The 24,836-nt window shown below is 40.6% G+C and overlaps 1 protein-coding gene and 1 non-coding gene across 3 annotated transcripts; both read left to right on the top strand.

Annotated features, from left to right (window-relative positions):
- Positions 1-11,152: 11,152 nt before the first annotated feature.
- Positions 11,153-11,234, top strand: trnal-aag (transfer RNA leucine (anticodon AAG)). Its single transcript has one exon. It is a non-coding gene; the product is annotated as a tRNA-Leu (tRNA).
- A 1,362-nt stretch (positions 11,235-12,596) lies between these two features.
- On the top strand, positions 12,597-23,961 carry naa40 (N-alpha-acetyltransferase 40, NatD catalytic subunit). Of its 2 annotated transcripts, XM_062444728.1 has the most exons (9): positions 12,597-12,771; positions 12,864-12,929; positions 15,911-16,006; positions 18,071-18,123; positions 18,350-18,445; positions 18,894-19,052; positions 19,181-19,264; positions 19,595-19,672; positions 20,298-23,961. In XM_062444728.1, the coding sequence occupies exons 2-9, from the start codon at positions 12,924-12,926 to the stop codon at positions 20,443-20,445; spliced, it is 720 nt and encodes a 239-aa protein (XP_062300712.1). In that variant the 5' UTR covers positions 12,597-12,771; positions 12,864-12,923; the 3' UTR covers positions 20,446-23,961. The 2 variants fall into 2 exon arrangements, with proteins under 2 accessions (XP_062300712.1, XP_062300711.1); XM_062444727.1 differs by having other exon boundaries at positions 12,597-12,929.
- The last annotated feature ends 875 nt before the right edge of the window (positions 23,962-24,836 follow it).

Below are 24,836 nucleotides of genomic sequence, written 5' to 3'. Positions count from 1 at the left end.
ACGCTTACACTTGCTTTCTTCCTCCCTCACATCAGCAACTTCATCTCCAGTTTCCTGACTTGAACTGCGGCCAGAACAATGCAGGGACGGGCGGGTAGGAGCTGCTTTCCCTCATTCCCAAACATTAAACATGAGTAGTTATGATGCTGCTTTGTGAGCCGGGTGAGAGAGAGAGAGAGGGGAATCTTAACAGCCAGAAAGAGATGAAATCACTTCTAGCAAAAACTCCCTGCAGACAATACAAGTGTCTGAGAGGTTCTCTGGGGGTCTTTGTCTCTCGGTGGTGGCCCCTCAAAATACTACAACAGCTGTCCCCTGAAAACTCACATCACCCAAACCTTCATATCTTTGTTTACATACACACACAAACACACACATATATATATCTGCTTTTAAATGAGAGAAATCGATTAAGTCATACAAGCTATAACCACTTTCAATAGTAAAGTTTTACTTTGTGGTAGCTTCGGTCTCTGTCACAATCAACTCCAACGAAGTTATGTGCTTAAACTACTAGACAAGCTCCATATGTACTAACAAGTATTGCTCAACCAGCCACTTCATGCTTAGTAATACATTTATCCTAATACAACATCTCACCACCACAAGGAACTTTGTGCTCCTGAAACTTCCAACACTTTAAATCTGATATAAACATGTATATATAATGCAGCACAAAGCTCATCCACACTACACATGGTTTATTAAGTGTAATAAAAGATAAGCTATAACATGTTTCATTTGTTCCACTCACAATGAGGAATAACATTTAAAAGGATGCATGTAAAATGAATGGTAATAGTAGTAAGTTCAGAGTGGCCGCATAGTGAAGCTAACATGACTTTTTTGTTATGTAGCTTTTTTTTGTTATTTTGTTATAATCGGTTTATTGTATAAATGAGTTCATTATTGAACTTCATAAAACATGTGAGGTGGCTGGTTTTGCCTGAGCCACGTTTACTGGCTAAATAAATCAATAATTCCCAGCTTGTGGTCGGTAGTCATCCTTGTGTGTTGTGTGTCAGACTCTCAAGTCCTTTTGTTTTCTCCCACGCTAACGTCGCTCTCCGGGTCATAATAACTCCACTCGGCGGTCTCTTTCGGGACACACGGTAGCAGTTTGGACGGTCCAAGTAATTTCTAGTGGGGGTGAACAATAAAATAAAAAAAAACCAAAGGCGACATTCCCCCCTCTCTCCTCTCCTCCTTCTTCATCAAAGTGCAACCTGAAGTCACACCGACTTGGCCGTCGGGATGCTAACGTTAGCTCGCGGCTAGTACCCCTCGCGTTAACGTTACATTATAGTAACGTGAATAGTTAGAAGTGGAGATAACAGTCATACCTGCTTGTTTCCTTCCTTTCCGCTTTTCCCGAACTCAAAAACTTATCTCACGCCTCTGTCCGTGGCTCACAATCCTCTCCGAAGTGCTAAAAAGAGAATTATTGCATCTAAAACGGCTTAATTCTTGCCTAATTGATGAGCACGGGCAGTACAATGAAGTGGATAGATGGAAGCAGCCGTGTGTATGTGTGTGTGTATGTGTGTCTATGTGTGTGTGTGTGTGTGTGCGCCGGGGACGGACAACACCCACAGAAAAGTAAGGTGGGCATCCGCCCCAATGCCTCTCCCCAACCAGCCGTTTGGATTGACAAAAAGTAGTCCCGTAAAAACTATTAAAGTGTACTCCTGTTAGGTTGCATTCTGGTCGCTGAACATGAGATTTATTGCTTTCTTTTGCAAGCAAATCCCTACTGAGAGGCTTTGATAAGAAAAGCAGCATGTAAAACTGCCTCCCTACAAACTCACACCATGGCTGGTGTTTACAGTTCATCTAATAGATTTAAATGGCATCGATGAGAAAAGCTGCGGGTGTATTTTGTGGGAGCTGCAGCTAGTTTAACACTCTTAATCTGCCATCTATCAAAATCCCATAAATTAAGGGACTACTTGCCAGTGTGTCGGCGGAGGGATTCGTCAGCTGTGCATCTCTGTGCTGAGGCAGGCTGTCCAGACTCACACTGATGTATGCATGGTGGAGAAAAGGGCAGCAGAGTGGGGCACAATTGAACCGGGTGTGTGACTTTGTGTTGCAGCATTAACTGACACATAAGTAGCCTTAATGCACTTGTTTTAATTGATTATTTATTTAACATGTCGAACAATTCAAAGAGTGAGTTCTGCCTCGTGCCTCTATGAGTGTGTGTGTGTGCGCGCGTGCGTGTGTGTGGGCTATGTTTGTGTGCGTGTGTAAGTGTGTGTGTGTGTAGCAGGATATCTCACACCTGATGCTGGTAATAAACACAATAACCCCCCCCCCCCCCCCCACACACCACACACACACACACACACACACACACACAGAACAAGAACCCACTGTTGGCTTCACACGTGTGCCTGCTGACATGTAACAGCCTGTTACATGCTCTTCCAGCTTCTCCTCTCTACTTTCTCTTTGGCATCATCACCACCACCAGTTCCTCCTGTTTTTTCCCCCCACCTCCCCTTCATCTTCCCAGTTTTCTCATCTTCCCACCTCCTCTATGTTCTCTCCCCATTTGTCACCCCCCCTCCCCTCACACCACACCACCACCACCTTTCTATCCACTCTTTCCTGCACCTCCTCCATTTGTCTACCTCCTCTCCCCACAGCTCTCCTTCCCTTAACTCCTCTATTTCCTCCTTCTCCATTACTTTCTGCCCATCCCTCCTCCCCCTCTCCCACCTCCTGTATATCTGCCCCAATTCTCCTCCTCCTCCTCCCCCCTTTCCTCTGTCCTCACTCCCTGGTGCCCCCTCCTTGATTTTTTTTGTTTCTCCTCCTTCCTCCACTCTCTTTCCATTTCTCCCCCATACCTCCCTCCTTTCTCCCTATTTCCTCTCCCTCCTCTTTAATATTTCTCCCCCTCCACTCCCTACTCTGCCCCCCCCCCCCCCCCCCCCCCCACTTCCTCTCTCCAATGATGACTCCTCTTCCTCTCCTCTGTCTTTCCTGCCTCCCTCCTCCTTCCTCTTCATCTTCTTCCTCACTCCTCCTGTATGTCTCTCGTCCTGGCTTCTTATCTGTCTTTCTCTATTGCTGTCTCTCTCTCTCACATCTCTTTCGACTTCAGCTGTGTGTGTGTGTGTGTGTGTGTGTGTGTGTGTGTGTGTGTGTGTGTGTGTGTGTGTGTACGTGTGCGTGCGTGTCTATGTGTGTGCATGTGCGTGTGTCTACGTGCAAATTCTTCCCTTCCCCTCCCCCCGCCCTCCCCCTACGATGACACAGTAAAGCAGTTTCGCTTCGCTCACCTCCAGCCCTCCTCACTGCCTTCCCTCCCTCCCCCTCTTCCTCTTCCTCCTTTCCTCCTCTTCCTCTCCCGTCTAATTTTCACCCCTGCCACTTCCTCCTCTCCCCTCTCCTCTCCTCTCCCCCCTCCGCTCCTCTCCTCCTCTCCTCTCCTCTCATTAGTCAGTGTCCATGAAACTCACCATTCCACTGTCTCTCTTCTTGCTCAGTCCTCCAGTCTCTAACACATCCCCACTAATGAACAACACCCCCCCTCTCCCTCCCTCCTTCCTTCCCTCCCTCAGCTCTCCTTTTATCTTCCTCTTCCTCCCTCTGTCCTCCCCTCTCCTCCTCCTCTGTCCTCCTCTCCATTCGTCATTCCATCTCTTTCACCCTTCCCTTCTCTCCTCTTCTCGCTCGGATTCCCTTCGATCTCTAACAAGTGAGTGTCCCTCTCACTCTCCCGTCAGCTTGCTCTTGTTCCACTTCCCTCCTTCCCTTCTTCCCTCCTTTGTCTTTCTCCACCTGTCCCATTTATTCTCCTTGCTTGTCTATCACTCTGCTCTTCTCACTTTTTTTTGTTGCTAACCTGTCTGTCTCCTCCTCATCATCATCATAACTCTTCTTCTTTCCGTCACTCCTCACTGTGACTTCCTTCGCTCCCTCCACTGGATACTCTGAGTTTGTGTGTTGTCTCAGGAGATGTGATGAGCTCTTCCTGCATCTTTACTCATGTCGCTGCATGACACACATTAATATGACTCATTACAGTCTGCCACAAGCTCTCAGTGACATACATGGATCGTAGTATCTAAATCCAAAAAGATATAAGTAATAAAATGATGTAATAGATAGATCTTTAATGCTGGATGTTACAGCATTACTCCCTGTTGTATTTGCCATATGTCATCACACACAAGATTTGTGGCCCTCTTTTCAAAATGTACGTCACTGTAGTCTCTCTTAAGGCCTTGAAATGATCTTTAAAGGGAAACTTTGTCCTGAGTTCTCTCTATCTATAGATTTGACGTGATATGCTGAGATGTGGAGATATTGGTTATTGCTGCTTTCTCATTAGCATTCAATTTGTGTTGCCTTATACAAGACAAGAAGAGTAAAGACTCAAAGTCTAAAATCCGGCTCGTGCCCTCATCAGGCTGCAGTGTTCAATGTAATTCACAATGTAAAAGTGTTAGATGGACATACTGATCATTTTTCTATTCTAATCTCACTCCATTGTTTTTAATTTTGGTTTAATCCTTTTTTTGTACTTGATCCATCATTTTTATTTTTTATATTATGTATTTTGAATATTTATTTCGTGCTTCTTCTATGCATAGTTTATGGATTGTAAACTTTCATTGTTTAAGCTATGGCATCATTTTTTTTAATTTTAGGGGCAAAAATGTTTCACTATTTCAATAATTTCAACAATAAGCAGGTGGGACTCATGATTAGTTCAAGTTAAAATATAGATCTATTCACAGATTCAGTTAGAAAATAAAGAACAAATAAACTGGGTCATAGTTTTAACTCCAATTCCAGTGTGGGACTGGTATGAAGAAAGGTATGTTCAGCATGTTGTCTGTCTCTGTAGCTGTATATGTGTGCACAGTGCAATCCTACCGCATGTGAAGTAGGTGGAATACATGAATGTTACTTTACAGCCTTCTTACTGCAGGCAACAGGTTCTGTATTTTGCGGGTTGGCTCGCCATCCAGTAATGGAAAAGGGTTTCTCTGGAATCTCTGAAATCTCCGTTGATGGCTCTGAAATCTCCTCTGAAGTCGTCTTAAGAGGGCGCCAACTCAAAAAACCTGACCGGTGTGTCTTAAGAGGGCGCCAACTCAAAAAACCTGACCGGTGTGATGCATTGGCACATAAGCTTAGAAAATGGCATCATGCCTCAGTGCACAGACTGGAGCAGACGGCATACTCTTCTTTTTATCCACAAATTCCAATAACAACACTTTGCTATCACTGAGGATTCAGCTAAGACTGGCACTTCTACCTTTCACCTTTACCAGCATGACCAGTCAGTAGATGGTCAGGCGGTGGGCTGAAACTTTTGATTGGCTAAAGTGAAAGTAAACTTGAATTCATTGGCTATTTCCAAGTTTAACAACAAAAACATTTCTGTCTATCCTTTAAACTATCTCAAACATACGTGTAATATGTAATAGAAGTTTATTTATTTCAAGTGAAATTGTATGATTGATTGAATATTAATACAGAGATTTATTTTGTATTACTGATGTAGCTACTCTGGACAACACTGGATCCTCCTCTTGAAAGCATGATTGAATTCAATACATTTACCAGACATAGTTTTATTGGACTTGTGTACAAATGAACATTTTGGCCTAACTATAGACTATAGATGAAGGTCAAATAGTTGTCAAAAAGCATAATCCATGCACACTCTCATCCTTTGGAGATCATGAATATTAGTCACAAACAACATCCTTAATATCTATCTTGTAAATCAAGCAATAATCGTACACTTATCATAGTGAAAATGTCTATGAGACAGCTTTAAGATTGTCAAATGAGGCTAAAACTCACTACTGAAATTCAGAACAATACATATCTTTCAGGTTTTTACAGGTTTTGAGACAAACTTGGCTCACACTGCTTCACCGTTACATATAAAAGCTGTCAGGTCCATGTTGTGGACAGGAGTCACAGTTCAAACACAGTCAGCCATAAATCACTTCCAGTTACTGCACACGTACCGAAATACCTCTACAAGACACAGATAACAGACATTTCCAGGCCATATGTATACATGCATTTCATCTCATGAGAATCTTCGATGGTGGCTGCGGCTCCGTGTGTTGTAGCCTGATTCTTTGCTGCAGGACTCGCTGTGCTGAGAGAGGCCTCTTCCTCATCCACCGTTCTCCCCCACTCCTTTCCACACTGCATCTGTTGATTCCCTCTCTCTCTCTCTCGCCCTCCTCCCCTTTCCTTCCCTCCTCCCCCCTGCTTCCTCGCTCAGCCCATTGCCTTCTCCTCTCCTCTCCCCTCCTCATCTTCATCTCTCTTTTCTTTATGATCTTCCCTCTTCACCCCCCCTCTCCTTTGCTCTTAACTGTTTTCCTGTCATCTCCCTTCTCCTCCATATAGCTACTCACTCACTCTATCTATCTATCTTTCTTCTTTGTTCTTCAGAAAGAACACCACACACACACACACACACACACACACACACACACACACACACACACACACACACACACACACACACGCACACACACGCACACATTGCTGAGCTGTACAGAGGGATTTGTGCATGTATGTGTGTATCAGTATATATGTGTGGGTGGATGTGGGAGGGGAGGGGGGGGTATCCTGAATTTCATTATCCACTCCTGCCAGCACACGCACGTTATAGGTCACTTTTAGGCACATGACATAGACTTACAGTCATTTCCTGAAGACTAACCCCAACCCTAACCACTACAAAAGGCCAAATCATCTAGTTTTTAGTCAGAAATTGCTACCTAAAAGTACCCTACATACACACACACACACACACACACACACACACACACACACACACACACACACACACACACACACACACACACACACGAGACAAAGAGAGTTTCTGTCTGTAGAGAAGGGTCTGGGGTGGTTTTGTTTATATATATACTGTATATGTTCCTTCTTTAGCAGTGCATGTGAAGAAGGAGCTGTGTCTCAAGGACCAGCAGGCCTCTGTATCAACTCTCAGAGCATCGCCGCGCCCCCTACTGACACACGAAATAAATAGTTCTTCTACTGACAGCCAAGAGACTGATTCCCCCAAGACAAAAGACTGTAGGCGGGGTTTCAAGACGGGGCCATCTGCGTGCTGGGGAGGGCTGCTGTGTGTGTGTGAGAAAGAGAGAGAGAGAGAGAGAGAGAGAGAGAGAGAGAGAGAGAGAGAGAGAGAGAGAGAGAGAGAGAGAGAGAGAGAGAGAGAGAGAGAGAGAGAGAGAGAGAGAGAGAGAGAAAGAGAGAGAGGGAGAGGCCCCCGACACAAGGCCTTTATTTGCATTATGAAAAAGTGGCTTGTGTAGGTGGCCATCTCATATCCCACCAAGCCAAGAAATCACAGTTGTGGTCAGTGATGTATTGTGTTATATTCCCCTCTTTTGTTTTGCTGACATTAGCTTTACTTTCTCATTGTTTGGGGTCACACAGACCCCTTCTACTTTATGTAAAAATAATAAAAGATGAGAAGAATTACACAATCAACCATTTTCCCTTTTTCTTTTCTTCTTTGTTATATTATTATTTTACCTTATTACAATAAAACCCAAATTATAAAGAAACGGACTGAAGTGGTAACCTTTCAATTTGCTACTAACATTTAAACATTAAACATTTAAAGCAGGTGAAAAAATACATAAATTACTACAAAACAATTGTTATTACACCAAAAATGTTATATATACACACACACATATATATATAAATATGTTTTATACATTAAATTAGCAATCCATGAACTATGCTGTGTATTTAGTCAAAAAGTATTTCACAGACTTTTCAATGAGTTACTCATATTTAGGGTCAATTAAACCCCTGAGAGGTTGACCTGGTTATATCTCTTATGAACAAACTGTTATGTAAAACTTATATGGGATTTGCCATGGATCATGCTGTGTAAACAAAAGTATTGTGAGTGCCAGTCACAGCTATAGAGAATAGAGAATATAATAATCTAATGTATTTAACCATGCTTTGCAGCTGCTGTCTCTGAGATTCCAAATAACAGTAATGCCTGATTTTCTGTAGCAGACGCCTGAAACATGTCACTTCAAAATCAGGGTTAGAAGTCATTCTGTTGAAATGAGATAAGCATCAAGAAGCAATGAAGTATCAATCATTCTTATTGACACTAAAATCTAAGCTCGGACATTTAGTTGATTAAATGATTAAGAAGTTATTCTGCAACCATTTCGATTATCGATTAATAGTTTCAATGTTTAAAGCAAAAATGCTTCCAGCTTCCTAAATGTGAAGTTTTGTTGCTTTTTCTTTATAATATAGAGAGTTATTTGAATATCTTTGGATTGTTAGCTCATGGTCAAACAAAACAAGCCATTTGAATATGTCAGCTTGAGCTCTGACACTTTATGATGGGTGTTTTGTGCAGTATTAGATCACATTTTGAGAAATGTGTAATTGCATCCCTAGAGTAGAAGATGTACACTCTAGCAACAAAGAAATATCACAATGCTACTTTAATTTTCATGTGAAGAGTTAAGTCAGTGTTTCTGTACTCCATAGTGAATTTGGCTATAGTGACCTTGTCATACTTTTGCTTGTGTCTCCTTGGGAACAACTCTGTGCTCCTATTTCTACAGAGGCCTATATAATAGTGGGCCTTTGATATAATATGCCTCTCCATTTTTGTGTGATGCACCTTATGAAAGAATATGCAGCTGTATGTTTTATGCTGCAGGGTAAATGAAGATGCTGCAGTGTGTCCTTGTTTTACACTCCACCAGCCAATTACTGTGCTTTTCTTCCTGCAAGAACAGGCATCAGGAGTAAAGGAATGCTCATATAGGCAGTAAAAGTAAGGCAGTAAAAGTTAAAACAAAGGCTATATTTTCTATTGCCATACTCATCTTTTATCATGTCTGAAGCTTAATTCTAGGTTTGAAAGAAATAAAGGGTTGCAACATCAATTGAGGGATTCTATACCCTACACCGCCACCTAGTGGTGACAGTTACAAACTGCTTCTCAAATAATTGTGAATATGCCAGCAGCTGATTTCACCCTTTAGAGTTCTTTAAAAGTAATTTAAGCACAAATGAGCCAGAGATGGGTCCCTCTTTGACCATGGAATCCACATCTGAGAATTCAGAGTAAACTGTTTCACATATTGTGTCGGGTTTAAAAAAAATCTTAGGATGGGAACTGAACAGAGACTTGAAATCTGCAGAAGTGGATTCCCAGGAACGCTTCATGTAAGTATGACTGGAAATCCCCATACCCCGCCTTCAAAATTGCTGAGGATATATTTGTAAAGTTAAATATGACAAAGGCAGTAGTCAAAACAACCCTTAAAAACTCATATACTTTAAGATACCTAATAATTATGTACGTTTCTACTAATTTGGATAATTTTTCTGCAGAATTCATTTATTTGGGATGTAAAATTCTTTATTCATTCAAAACATGTCCCTCAGTTTCACTATGAAATGGTCTGTCAAAGATAAATGATGTTCGTTGTCAAATTGTTTTATTCATTCATGCATTTCTATACTTAACAGGACACATAGTCTTAAAAAGTGAGTGTATCTTCCTTTCAAAATTCCACTTTGAATTATATCATACACATACTTAGTGTCTTTAGCTACAGCCCACAATATAATCTATTGAAAATACTTACAATACCATTCAAATAACAAAATGTGTCACCTTTACTCAATATAGTTGTCTCAAAATCTGGAAAATCCAGCCTAAAATAGAATTAAGATATCATTTTTGTAATATGCAGCTCACCTTTATCATTATTTGAGCTTTATATTGTTATCTCTCTTCGCTAAATGACAGAGTATAGCACCAATGATGTAATCCAGAGACAGAGACGAACCCTGGAGCTGCTCCATCGACAATGAATAATGGAACGACTACCAGGACACTTGACAGAGCCCATGGTGATATTACCCATACACAGCTATGTTGTCACTTTAAATTAAACTGGGTGTGCAGGCCTCACTTTCATTGTTAGACATTTTGACATACCACAGTTGTAAAAACCACAGGTGTAAATAATGGTGGAATTCCATTTACCTGCTACCTGGTTTCAGGTTGTATTGAGCTGCTGGTTGTGCTGACTGACACTGTCATGCTGTCGTGGCTTACTGTGACACTTAAAGTCAACAAACCCATTGTTAATGCTATTAGTAACACCCGCGATTATCCGGCTATGACATTCAAAATGTCTGCTGTGAGTTGTTAACAGCTCCATTTAAAGAGAGATTTTTTTCCCTCTAACCTTCTTACATGGTTTCATTCCAATAAACGTTAAAAAGATAAGAGAAAAAGTCAAAGAACTGAAAACAGATTTGTGTGTAAGAACTTCTTCGTTCCTCTCCCATTAATGATCTCACCAACCCTCAGATTTATTTGGTGACCCTTTGGAGGGGCCCCACCCCTAGGTTGGGAACCACTGGACTAAACTAGCAAACACTGATGCTTCAGTATTAATTATCTAATGATGTGATATATAATAATATCTCAGTCATAGGGACAAACCACTACTTTTACTGTAATACTTTAAGTATATCAAGCTCATAATACTTATGTACTTTTACTGTAACACTTTTACATTGTTGTTTGGGTACTTACTTAAGTAAAAGGTCTGATGACTTCGTCCACCACTGGTTTACATGTTTACATATTAGTTGTTTCATATTCTTAATAGGTGACCTGTACATATGATTTACAAAGAATAGAACATTGGAAATAAATTATATTAAAAGAAATTACATTATGGTGAAATGTGATTAAAATCAGACTGCTGGTGGAGTATAATTTAGGTTTCTGTTTTCCAAGATTGAGTTTTTTGTAATCTAATAATTTTAATTGTATCACATATAAAATGTCATTCCCACCTCCCTGCACTGCTGATGGTTATAATGATATGGTAAATGTCATATATGTTGTTATGATGGCTTCATAATACAATCTGGCATGGAAATGTGTGTAGAGGTCAAAGGTGAAGTATGATGTGTTTCTTGACCCGGTCCAGCCCTCTGAGGGTCTGTCGTCACTTTCCAAACAAGGAAACCACATTCGCGCTAAAGTAGTGTTGCCTTCACGTACTGTCGGAAATATGTTCAGCCAATAGTTAACAAGATATTAGGTACCGCATAAGGTAGCGTGGCCGAGCGGTCTAAGGCGCTGGATTAAGGCTCCAGTCTCTTCGGAGGCGTGGGTTCAAATCCCACCGCTGCCAAGGAACCTTTTCTACAGATAAGAGGTGTTACACTATATCAATAATATATGTCCAAATAAAAGGATATAGGGTTGATTTGTGTGGCATGTTAAGTCATGTAGGGAACATGACTCTGTTTCAGGGACTGGTGGTAATAAAGAGAATGAAAAGTATTCAGAGAATTCAGTACACTGTACAATACAGTACAATGCTTCCCAACAGGAAATATGACACAGTATGATTTGGTATTTGCTTTGAGACACTTACATGTAAAATGTACAAGGTTGCTGGTTTCTGTTTTCTGTTATCAGTTTTAAAGAAATGTACCACTTTATTGATGAAAGTGTTTTCTTCTTTGTTAAAAAACAGGGTTATTGTCAGCTGAGTGGTGCTGCATTTCTATATTTATTTTGTCATTTGTTTTTATTTTGGCAATTCATGTTATTATCGCATATTTTGCATCCTCACATGTGATTCAATTTGTGTGTTTCTGTATTTGTAAAGTGCAACTGAACTAAACTCACCTGAACTTTAATACATGAGCAGAGCTGTTTGCTCAATCAACAGACACGTTTTTGGCTGTTTTGTTCATGAAGTATATCACTTTTCACTCAATATGTTATCTGAGCAACATTTGGGAAACAACTTTGTTGAAGGTGATAAATATTAGAATAATCTTTATTGGCCAAGTATGTTTATACATACAATGAATTTGACTCTAGTTTAGTGGCTCTCAATGTACTTACACAGAATAACAACACAACAATCTTAGGAAATATACACAAGGATATATATAATTAAGGCAGCTTTCACACAGGTTAGTGCAGCTCAAAGTGATTCACAGATGACTGACAAGCTGATAATAAGACAGAACAAGTACTGTAAAACTTAAAAACAAAACATTTGAGACCAATGCAAGCGAGAGATAAATGCTGGAAATGTATAAAATAAAATAGGATTAAGCTATAAGATATAATAATGGTAGTAATGGTAAAATACAGTAGATTAGACGACAAAACAAAGCCAAATAAAATAAATGAGAGGGAAAATATATATAATATAAGAATTATAACAAAATAAGAGGTAGGTTTAAAGGGAAGAATGTAGGGAGTACTGATATACATATTAAGTCATTACATATGGATAGATGACACTTTACATACATAGAGTGAGTAAAGGTAGATAAATATAGTACTTCTTTGGACTTTACCTAGGCTATTTACTTACAAGTACATTAAAATGTAACAAAACCCTTGAATAAAATACAAGAAACTCCAAGGGCAGTCGCTTTGTGTTTACTTTTCATTTCCATCTGTGGCTGAGTGGAGTCTGAGAAGTCTGAGCTTTGGCAGAGCACGTGAAGGCCTCATGGTTGAACGCGACGGAGAGAAGAGGAAAAAGAAAAGAGCGAAGACGGGACCTGAAAGAAATTTAGCCTCGCGGTCTTGGCGCCACTCCGACTGAAAAAGCGGAATAAAGCGGCGAAATCATTTTTCCACATACGTTTTAATCAGATGTGCGTCTAGCTGCGGCTCCTCTGTGTGTCTCACAGCCGCGGGTCGGTGCTGTAGTTAGCCAGCTAGCCTCGTTAGCTCACTCTCTATCTATCATTGTCATATTAATCTGGCTGCCTTCTCTCGCTGTCTGCAGTCACCATCGTACTAATAACTCAGCAACTGTGAGGCTGATCGATAACACACGGCCGCAGAAATGGGGGTGAGTTGGACGTGTTTTGCTTCATGTGGTGATACAATGAAAGGTGAATGCGTGATGGTGAGAAAGAAAGAAAGAAAGGAGAGGATGGATGGATGGATGTAGCCGTAGGTGTTGGTTGGCTGCGTTAGCCGCAGATATTTGGGCTTTTTCAGCATTATCACCGCATTGTCCTCGCCGCTGTGCACTGTTAACTTCCCCCTGTGTGTGTGGGGAGATATTATCACCGTGCTAGCCGTGTTAGCCACTTAAATATGCCTTTCTTTTAAATGACGGCCGCTCTGCTTAGCTGTGAATGCTAATCACTTTCTTGTGTACATCATTTTCTTTGACCAAAGCAAGCCAGAGTGTGCTGCTGAAGCCCACAGGGATATAATACACTGGATGTAATGTGCTTGTCGGCTTTAGCCAGGCCTGATCTGAGTTACTTTCCACAACTTTATCTAAACATAGCCCCCCTTGTAGGCAGACTTGACTTTATCCTCCACTTTCACTCCAGATAAACCGATCCACGTGTTTCCACAGCACCAGCTCAGTCTGCAGCCTCCCTGTGCTTGGTACAGAGTTCATGCTCTCTCAGCTCAAACTTGGCAATTAAAGTGCATTCCTTCCCCTTATTGTTACACTCTCCTGTCCAGGTCTGGATCCAATGAAGGAACTGAGCTAATGCATGTTTGTTTGTCCACTACCATTGTTTAGTCCATGAGGCTTCAATGCACCATTTCTGCACTGTAAACACGCCTCTGCAACCTTGATTAACATGCTGTGAGGGTTGTGCCCTTTTGTCTGCATTCAAGTGTGATACTGTTGCACTAAGACTGCAACTAATGAAAACTTTCATTACCACTTAAGATGCATTGTTTTATTGTGATTCATTGATTCATTTTAATGTAACACAGAAGCCAAAGTGACTTCCTCAAATAGTTTTAAACCAAGAATATTACATTTACACTGATGATAAAACAAACGCAGCACATTCTCACATTAGAAGGGCTGCAACCAGAGAGCTTTGTGGTTTTTATAGAAGGAAATAGTTTTTTGTAGAGGTGGTAAACCACCAGAACCTGATGCATCTTGTCACATGATCAATTTAGTGAGTAGATAATGGCCTGAAGAACAGCCTCACCCACTACATGTGTAGCTTTTGCTCTGTCAAAGTGCTCCCCCTCCCCCCCCCCCCCCCCCCCCCGAAAGTTACTACAGCTCTTCCCTGAAGTGTATTAATATTTTATAACGTCAGAGAAGGTTGGGGTTTTTTTATATTTCAGGTGAGGTGGCAAACCTCCAGCACTTAATGGCACAAGGTTGGCTCATTCCACCAGCAAACAATCCCTTAAAAATAAAAGTGTCAAACCACTTATGCCGTGAGTGAATAAGCGCTAATTTTCTCTGCGAGTTACAGATGTTGATAATCAAAAACATCTTTTTAACAACTATTGCACGCTCTATTCTGGAGCATTTACAACAGCTTTTGAACTTTGTGTGTGTGTGTGTGTGTGTGTGTGTGTGTGTGTGTGTGTGTGTGTGTGTGTGTGTGTGTGTGTGTGTGTGTGTGTGGTCTTGGCTGTTTCAAAGCATAGATGCAGTCATTTGTGTGAATTATTGCTGCACCAGAGCTGATACTTAACGGTGGACATCGAGCCAAAAGCGGGCTAAATTAGAGTATCAGTATCAGGATTTTTTCCAACACTATAATCCCACACTGATGGTAATATGCAACATGAGTGATCTAAACACTCCGCTGCTCTAACGGGGATGTGAAACCCACTGATATGAATGCAGATGCTCTTTCTAACTGACAGGATGAGCTTAGTCATAAGATTCTTTATATATGTGTAACTATCGCTGGTGTAAATCAGTGCTTTGATTTGCATGATTCATCTTTTTGTCTCACTTTGATGTTTTTGAAGTTTGTCTTATAAAGTCTTTGTTATGTTGATTTGTAGCCCACACACAGAAATGAACAGTACTATAGGACATTTAAGTTTAGGGGACGTCTACAAATGCATAGGCGAATAAATAATTAAATATAAGGCAGCTTCGGTTTCTGCTTTATCCAGTTGTGAGTAATTAATACTGTAATTTGTGCATTCCTGAAGTATTTTCCTTCCGATTTAGAGTGAAGTTATGGCTCTAACACAGGCTATTCATTACATCAATTGTATTAACAAGAGGCAGACTGGCTGACTGAATTGCATTGAATTGTTTTGCTTCATTCACTGTTTGAGTCTCCGTAGGAGCGGATGATGAATCACAGGCTGGGCTACCTTGTTCTTTAATCACACTTCAAACCCGCGCTGTAAAAAAACAAAAAGCTGTGTAGCCGACATTGGCTGCGACTTTTACATTTTTTTCATTTTTGCCGTGTCCCGCCAGATATTTGACAAGTTCCTCACGCTGTGTGATTTCACCAAAGTTTTGAAATTCCTCAACATTTAATCACTGGAGATTGCAGGCTTGATGTTTCTCATATTGTTCCAGTTAAAGACACAATGAAGGATGGCATCATATTTTAATCGGAGGCAGCCAGCACTAAATTATTCTCACAGCTCCACGGTGGACGCACAGATGAAAGGGATCAGTAATGTAATGATGTAATGCATCATATGAAATAAAGACGAGGATGATTACATGACAAAATAAAAGCACAAATGAATTAAATAAGTGGATTATTGACTAATGAGGATTATGAAGTCCAGACCTCCATTCTTCCATATGCACGACTGCACTCACGTGTGTTTTACTGCACAGTTATAATTAATTGTCTGTCAGTGGGTGAGTGTTGCCCTGAGTGGTTGAATAAATTATGTAATTCTGACACATCTGTCTCCTTTTCTTCTCCCTCTTTGCCCCCCCCCCTACTCTGTCCCTCTGTCCTCCTGTCTCCTCCTCTCCTCCACACTTTTTACCTGTTCCTTTACCCCACCACCACTTCCACCCATTTCCTCCATTTCACCCCATCCTCCCTCATTTCCGGCGCGCAGAGGAAGTCCAACCGAGCGAAGGAGAAGAAAGCCCGGCGTCAGGAGGAGAGGGCGGCTATGGACGCCGTCTGCGCCAAGGTGGACGCTGCCAATAAGGTGACTTGACCGCAGGGGTTAACCAGTGAGGAATAGGCCAGGTGGAGGGGTCGACATGATCACACACACACACACACAAAAAAAAAAGCAGAGGTAGAGTTCTTGGCTGCGTGCTCGCTGCCAAACAAATTACAAATATGTGGCTGCATAGTTCTTACAGTGGATAATGGCGTCGCTTTGTTGTTAAAAATAAATGTCCTCATGGCGCTGTGAAGTGCTTCACATGAAAGCATCCACCACTTGGCCCCTTTTCATGCTGTTGTAGGCTTTCCACTGGATTCAGATTGCTTGACTTTGGCACGTAAAATCTCTATTGTGAGCTGTGTTTTTTCTCTTTTTAAAAAAAAATCAGTTACAGTCATACATATTTTTCCATTTAATGACACTGAAAGCCAGGAATGCCCCGTTTGCCCTAATTACAGCCGTAATTGATATGCACACGGCAGGAAAAGTCAAATCCAGCACCATATGTTTCTCTATGCATAATTAATCAGCATTATTAAAACCTTTTAGACGTGAAGTAGAACACACAGCAGGCGGCTCCAGCAGCTCGGAGGTGGGCTACACGGCCACAACATGGCTGAGGTGGGAGAGCAGGGGCAGTAAACCTTTTTTTTTTTTTTTTTACGGGAGCCCGGAGGAGAACAAAGCTCGCACAGTCACAGTTACGAGCAGAGCTGCAGCGGCTTCCTCAACAAGCTCTCAGCAGGCCTGGCTGAGCTTATTACTTTTTCTGTGTCACTTTGTCCCAAAATGGGGCGCCCTGTGCTGCTCGCCCCCCTCCTCCCCCCTCCTCCCCCCACTGCCCTCTCTCTCCCCCGTCCCGCTATACTGTTGACGCGCCACCTGAGAAGGAATGCAAGAAACCCTCTCAAAGTCACATTTTATTACTTGTTTTCGTTCTTGCCAACAGTAATGAATCCTGACTTGGACTATTGTTTCAAATAAACAAATAGTCTATTCATTGCTTTTTTTTTTCTTTTTTACAAAGATTTTAACCTGATTCTGGTAGGTTTCCCTCGGTCCTAATATAGGAGGGGCGTGGATGTATTACATTACAGGACCAGAGGGACCATAAGTAAGAGCTTCTGTTTAGAATAACTTATAAGCATTGTACGGCTCATTTAAAAGTAGGGATGCCCAATCACATTTTTTTTCATCTTGATCCTAATAGTATAATATAATGTATTAATTTTAAATGTCTGATGATGAGTAAATCTAAACTGAAATAAAACTGCACAGTTTACACGTCTGTACCCAGGGGCCCAGTGTCCCAGTGTTATTATGCCTGACTAATGGGGCTATACCACTAATAGCCCTGTAATTTTCCTGCCTGTATGGGCCCCGTTTGGGCTATTTAGGGAGGTATAGATTAGAAATGTAGTCTATTTTATTGTGTGTATTTGGGGTTCTTGACTGATTCAGTTTAAAGGAACAGAAATAGAGAAGATTTCATTACTGTTGAATCTTCTCATTATTTTCCTCCTATGGTGATGTCTTCAAATATTGTTTCATCCAATCAACAGTTAAAAAACTCAAAGATATTTCGTTTATTATCATATGAGACAAAGAAAAGCAGAAAGTCCTCACGTTTAAGAAGCTAGAATAAATAAATGTTTGGCATTTTTAGCCACACTGTGACTGTAGGGAGGGCAACGTCGGCTGGCTCAGACTGAAATATCTGAACAGCTGCAGGATGAGATTTTGTACAGATGTTCGTGGTTCCCAGATGATGAATCCTAATGACTTTGGAGATCCCATGACTTTTTCGTAGCACCACTATGAGGTTAACATTTCCTTTTTTGAGTAAAAATGTCTTAGAAACCATTGCACGGATGGATGGAATCAATCAATTAATCGTTTCAGCTCTACATTAAAGCTCTCTCGAAGACTTGAAAATCAAAGTGGAGCTGCATTTGAAGCCACAGCGTCAGTATCTTTAGAAAAACAGCATGTGCACAATAAAAGCTGAGACTCTGGAAAGGGGGAGGGGGGCACAACTGATCATTTTGTGTGTTTTTTTTGAAAACACTCAAAAGCTAATTTTGCCCCTTTTGCTCACAGCTTGATGACCCACTGGCTGCCTTCCCAGCCTTCAAAAAGTACGACAGAAATGGGTACGTATTGTTTTTTCAAGTCTTTTATAAAGGACTTATTCAGTATTTCATGAACCACACACTTGTTCTATTTCTTAACCAGAGGGGACAGTTAAAAAAAAAAGTTGTTCTGGTGGTATTTTGGCTTCTGTCTGTTCCTCCCTGTGACTTTCTTTCACTCTTAATTCAGCATGCATACACTCATACTGTATAATTGATCCTGTGAACTTGTCCCCCTCCCCTCTAGGCTGAACCTGCAGATAGAGTGCAAGAGAGTGACCACCCTCAACCCGCTGTCTGTGGAGTGGGCCTTCGAACTCACCAGAGCCAACATGCAGACACTGTAAGACATCCGCTCGGCTCGAGGAAACACACAGTGACCCGTCTTTTACAGATATGAATGAACAGATTCACTCGGATTGCGAGTGGGAGATTACGGCTCGGAAACGGAGGGAAGAAGTGCAGACGAGCCAGAAATTCTTTGCAAAGTGACATCAAACAGCGACTAAAAGATGTGCATCAGTGTGTTTTTCTCAGCAGCTTTAAAAGAGAATGAATTAGAGCCTGCGGAGAAGAGAGAAGAGGTAGAAGTTAGGAGATAGAAGGCGAGAAATTATGTCAATTTATCTTTTTTCAATTTGCCAGGACGTGAGCGTGAGTTTGTCGAAAGGGCGCAGTCGGTCGAAACTTTAATTTGTTCCATTTAGAAAACACTTCCTAATGACCGGGAGAAGCGTGAGGGTGAAATGAGGGGGTTATGTGTGAGTTGACCCATTTTTCTGTACTTGTAGGTACGAGCAGAGCGAGTGGGGGTGGAAGGAGAGGGAAAAGAGGGACGAGATGAACGACGAGAGGGCGTGGTACCTGCTGGCCCGCGACTCCGACTCTGCCCCTGTGGCCTTCTCTCACTTCCGATTTGACGTCGAGTGCGGGGAGGAGGTACTATATTGGTAAGATGCCGATCCCTGAGTTTGTGTATTTTCAGCTGTTGCTTTTATTTTCATCAGTATTTCATAGCAAAAGAAGTGTTTTCACTTTTTACTGCTACATGACAAGTGTTGTTGTCTTGACTCTCCAGCTATGAGGTGCAGTTAGAGAGCAGAGTGAGGAGGAAAGGACTCGGCAAGTTCCTCATCCAGATACTACAGCTCATCGCTAACAGGTAAAAATTAATGAAAAGATGAAAAGTGTTAATCTATCTGTGGCACTCAGCCCCAAACCCATTGTTTCCTACTGAGTACATAAGTCTTTATAAATGGGTCACAAAGGGTTTAATTTTTTTTAGAAGGCTCTGTAATTTCCTAAAACAATTAGATTTTATAGTTTTAATAAAACAAACAGGAGTAAATTGTGAATTTGTTTGGGACTATTTTTAACTGTAGATCAATACACATTTGATAATTCCGATGAATTTGCTGGCAAAAAAGAAAATATAGTATATTGCCTGACTTAAAACGTTTTTTAAAATGTCTTTCCTGCTCTTTCTATCCAGTACACAGATGAAGAAAGTGATGCTGACAGTTTTTAAACACAACCACGGGGCTTATCAGTTCTTCAGAGAAGCTTTACAGTGAGTATACCGGCTCTTTTGGAGATAACAACAGTTTAACTTTGCAGTATTCCTTTTTTAAGGGCTTTAATCTTAGTAAACATGAACTCTGAGTGTAATCTAAGGTGAAACATTTTAATCTCCATGCTTTTAGAGATTACAAATGGAGCCTGACCGATATATTGGTCAGCCAATATTATCAGCTGATATTGGCCTATCACTATGGGCCACTATGTATATATTCTATATATATATATATGTATTATCGGCCAATATATTGATATTTTGCAGATGCAAAAAACGGACAAACATAAGGCAGACTGTGATTTAATGTACAGATTTGCATGTTGTCCAAAACACATTTTCTTTTCTTCTAGACAGTGGTTCCAAAGCTGAGGGTCAGGACCCCCACAAAGGGTCACATGTTCAGTATGAAGGGTTGCAAGATGATGAACAGGATTTGAAAGTAGAAAAGACAAATTAACGCAACACAAAATTATGTAAATTGTTTTAGACTTTCCTGTGATCTTCAAAAACCTTGTCACATGACTCGTCCGACCTGCTTAGTCCTTTTTAACCAACCTTTTCCTGTCTGTCTCTCTCTCTCTCTCTCTCTCTCTCTCTCTCTGCCTCTCCATCTTTCTAGGTTCGAGATCGACGAGACCTCGCCGAGCATGTCCGGTTGCTGTGGCGACGACTGCTCTTACGAGATCCTGAGCCGGCGGACCAAACACGGCGAGGCCTCGGTGGGACACACCCACGGGGGCGGGCACTGCGGGGGCTGCTGCCACTGATCGACTGCAGCAACCTCCGCCGATTGGTTAAAAGCCAGCAACTTTCATGGCTGTGTGTGAAAGCTTGAGCTGCCTGCTACTTGGCAGGCGTTTTGAGTTTGAATGGCCGTCTCCGTGGCCGTTAAAAAAATGAACCAATGGTGGAAATGCGCCATACCTGGTTACAGATATTGATGTTGCATTATGGATTGAGATTTCTGTGTCTTTTGTGTGTCCCTGCTACAAAAGCAGTATGCAGTGTGAGCTTTCACACATAGCTCCTGATTTTTTTTTTCCTACTTCTTGGTTCGATGTCCAAGCTATCTTTTCCCATCCTCTCATCCCAATGAATTACTATTAGTGGTTCCCAGTAAAGAACAAGCTAAGCATTGCTGACATTTTCTACCACTGCAGTGAACCTCATCCCACCCCGCTCTCATCTCCTCATGTGCTATACTGCAGTGCTTAACATGGGTTACTGGCCTGGGGCTGTTTTATAGAAACTTAGTGTCTCCAGTCAGGGTCTCTTGAGTCTGAGACACAGTTGATCTGAGGTCGTAAATTCTTCTAAATCGATAATTCAATCCTGAACTCAAATCATCACGGTTACTAAGCAGATCAGATTTATACTCAGTTTCTGTAATACAGCTCCTGATCTCACTCTGAGACTACAAGCTTGTTTCACTGAACCAGGGTCCACGATTAGGCTGACAGACTCAGTTTTATGTCCCTTAAAAAACAGTTTGAGTACCCCTGCTGCACCCTAACATTATCTGTTATAATACAAGTTATATGCACATATGGCTTGTAGGTTGTTTTTGTAACGAAAGCACTGCAGCTAGCAGCAACTGCACTGTTTTGAACCACGTTGGCTCGTGATACTACTGTTACATGATTACAGTATAAGCACTACCAATCTTCTATTATATTCTGTTATATTCAGGTGATGCCTAGGTGTAGACCTCCGCCCTGCTTTTATTATATTTCTTTTACTTACGAGACAATATCGCCTTTTTCTTGATTACGAGTTCTCTTTTTCTCCCCAGTGAAATTAGTAAATAACAATAAAACAAAATCATACTTGTCTTATCATATGTGCTGTAAAATCCGCATCCAACCCTGGAAAATAATTCCAGTACTGTCAACTCGCTTCAGCCTCTACCCGTGTTTCCTTACCAGAGGTACAACTCAGAACAGTTTATGCTCACTTTTCACTCTTTGTCTTCATGTTTTCCTCGTTTCCATGCTTACAGACAGACATGGGAGATTTGCCTGCTTCAGTTCTGTAAAAAAGAAAAAAAAGAAAGACAAAACATCCTTTCCTTTCTCCTCCTCTTCGTGCCTCACTCCTCCCTCCATGTCCTAAAGACACTGAATGATGACACCAGACCCGTTTACGTTACTCTCAACTTCGGTCACCTTTGTAAATTTTGCATCACTCCCCGCTTCGTTGTCTTCGTTTCCGAGAGGTACTGATGATAAGTCGATGTTGACGCTAGCTTCAGCTGTATTTTTCCAAAAAAAACTACTAAAACCACCCTCCATCCCTCCTCTATATTTTGTTAGCATGAGCAAATCATATTGATTTAACAGGGATGAGGACAGGTAGAAGTCACCGCTTCATTTTGTACAGTGGCGGTCATTAATCTTGAAGACGAATGGAGGAAGGAACACGGATGGATTAATGGTGGAAGTTATTGCAGAATACTGGAGTTTTTTTTTTTTTTTTTTTTAAATGGATGTTGCTCCTTCCCCCCCGCCCCTTCCTCAGTAATCACCTGTTTTCCCAGCCCACTGTCATTAGTTTGCATGGCGAGATTTAAAAGTGTTAAATTAACCTTGTAGTCTAAATGAAGATCACACAACAGCGATGTCGCTTCTGAACCTTAGCTGCACTGTTTTGAACGCGTGTCTAAAATCCTCACGCCAGTCTGACGCCGTGACTTTGAAATACTTCACACCATTGAACATCAGCGTTACGGTTAAGGAGGATTTGTGTGACGTTTGAAGTCATTGCTCTGGTTTGTTACTCTTAAAAGCATCTTGGAACAAAGTCAGAACTGTCAGATTTGAGTAATGGTAAAAAAAAAAAAAAAAAAAGTTTGACAAGATGCTTTTAGGTCCCGCTGAGGATTTTAGAGACCACATTGCTAGTAAATCTAGGCTGCTGTAACCACTTGGGTCTTGTTGAATCCATATCTGTTTACAAAACCTTCAGGGTATCTTTAGAGTGCTAGTAGAGTGAGTAAGATTTTTAGAAACCACCATAAAACCCTTAAATCCAGGACTTTAGTCAGTTTGTTCAGATTTCATGTGGGCTGGAAGGGTGAAAAGATCTCTTTACACTACTGTGGATGTTTTTTTTTCTTCTTAAAAACAGGTCATATGAAAGCTTAATTTGAGATTTCAAACAGATAATAAGACATCTGGTTAAAGTATGTGAAACAGGGGCGATTGAAATGTGAAGCTGACGGACACTTTGTTTATTATGCGATTTCCTACACGGAAACAAAGATGTATTAGCAACAAAAAAAAAACACTTTGATGCTCCTGGGGTGAAAGTTTCTGATTGTTGGAGTAAATACAAAAAAAAAAAAAGAAAGAAGGAAAATGCACCAGAAGAAGACATACTGCATTGTGTTTCATGCTTGGTTGAACAATGATCATGAACAACAAGAACAATTAAATAACATATTGCTCGTTTTTAGTTCTAGACTACCTTCTGATGAGTACAGTAATTCATTTTTTACTGCATAGAGTACAATAAAAAAAAGAGGATGTTGTACATAGTGGTAGTATATCAACTGACTGACAGTCTCTCTCTCTCAGGTTAATCAAACGTAATCAAACCTCATCTGTTTTACTTAACAGCCATGTTGTCAGTTCTGGGTTGGCTGGATCGGATTGCTCCACTGTTTGATCTAGAGTCAGTTTTTGCTTGTGTGTCATGCCCATTTTAACTAAAGAAACTGATTTGATAAGCCTAAAAAAAAGAAAAAAGTTCAATTTTTAACAAACAGGATGCTACTTTTCAGGGGGGACTTGTAATTTTTGTGATAAATTGCAGTAAAAGAAACTGCTGAAAGGCCCCTGAGCTCCTGCACCTGTAAATTTTTCATGAAAGTGAAACTTGACACAAAGTGTGAACTGACCCTAGATCAGCACTCAGTGGTCACATTCAATCCAGACAGGTGGGCTGTCTTTAAAGGAGGCTCATTGAGGTGAAAATGCTTTTTGTGAAAAATATCCTAAGTTGGAAAATGAGCCTGAACTTAACCAATTTATTTTAAGTCAGTGAGTTCTTCTATTTTAGAAAATGGTAACATACCCGCACCAATCACAGATCCTTCTCTTGGTCTTTTCTCTCTGTATATATATATAAGCTGTTGTGGATCCATCTTCATTTTCATTTCTAGGCCTTTTACAGGTTAAAAACACTTTTTTAAACATGATGTGAAATTTAAAGAAAACTCCATGTTTGAGAGTGAGTGTTAGAGTCCTGTCCATAAACGACAATGAAAGGGAAAACTAAGTCATTCTGCCTTGTCAGTGTTTTATTTGTATGTTACAAATAAAGGAAAGTTGTTTGACTTTTCAAGAGATGCACTTTGTTTTTTTTATTATTTATATGATTATAATCATGTTTTTTATGCACAACATTTTTCAAGGTACACTTTACATAGAAGATGAAAGAAAAAAATGTATATGTAAAACACTAAAAGCAAGACTAGAAATATGAGAAGATGGAAGATGTTTTCTGCCTGGAAAAGACAAAAATAGATAAACAGGAATCATAATAAATCAAAATAATGAGATTGCATGTCAAGTTCAAAACTATTAAATCAAAAATGAATTAGCTTTAAGTCATAATTATGGTAGTAAGTCAATAGTTTGAATTACTAAGTAAAAAGTCACAGTATGTAAGTTATGAGCTAGAAAGAGATTGTATTAATTTTGATTTATACTTTAAAAAAAGACCCAACTCTCATGGGATTATAAAACACCTTTACAAAGCATCCATGTCACTTCAAATTCACAACACCAACATAAAAAACCCCAAACAAACAAAAAACAAACCCCAAAACATAAAGTTATAATGCAGAAAATAATAACACTAATCACTGATCAGCAACATCCAAAATAATCATCCACATCTTACTAATACAAGGTATTCTTCCTGAACCTATACATCAATAATTTAGTCACTGTGAAAACTATTAAACTTAAAAAAAAAAAAAAAAGAAATGTTACCCATCTATTTTCTTCATGTAAAATACATTAATATAATATAATCAAACATTTTTTTGAATGGCGGTTGTGTTGCATCCATGTGGAACTTAGTTGTGTACCTGCATGTTTTGGGGAGACTCCTTAGTGTGTGACGCTCAAACCGGAAGTTGTTGGTGCATTGC

This window comes from Scomber scombrus, chromosome 23 (assembly GCF_963691925.1).
Source record: "Scomber scombrus chromosome 23, fScoSco1.1, whole genome shotgun sequence".
In the NCBI taxonomy this organism is placed as follows: domain Eukaryota; kingdom Metazoa; phylum Chordata; class Actinopteri; order Scombriformes; family Scombridae; genus Scomber; species Scomber scombrus.
The sequence above is the reverse complement of the archived record's forward strand: the minus strand, read 5'-3'. Positions and strand labels throughout refer to the sequence as shown.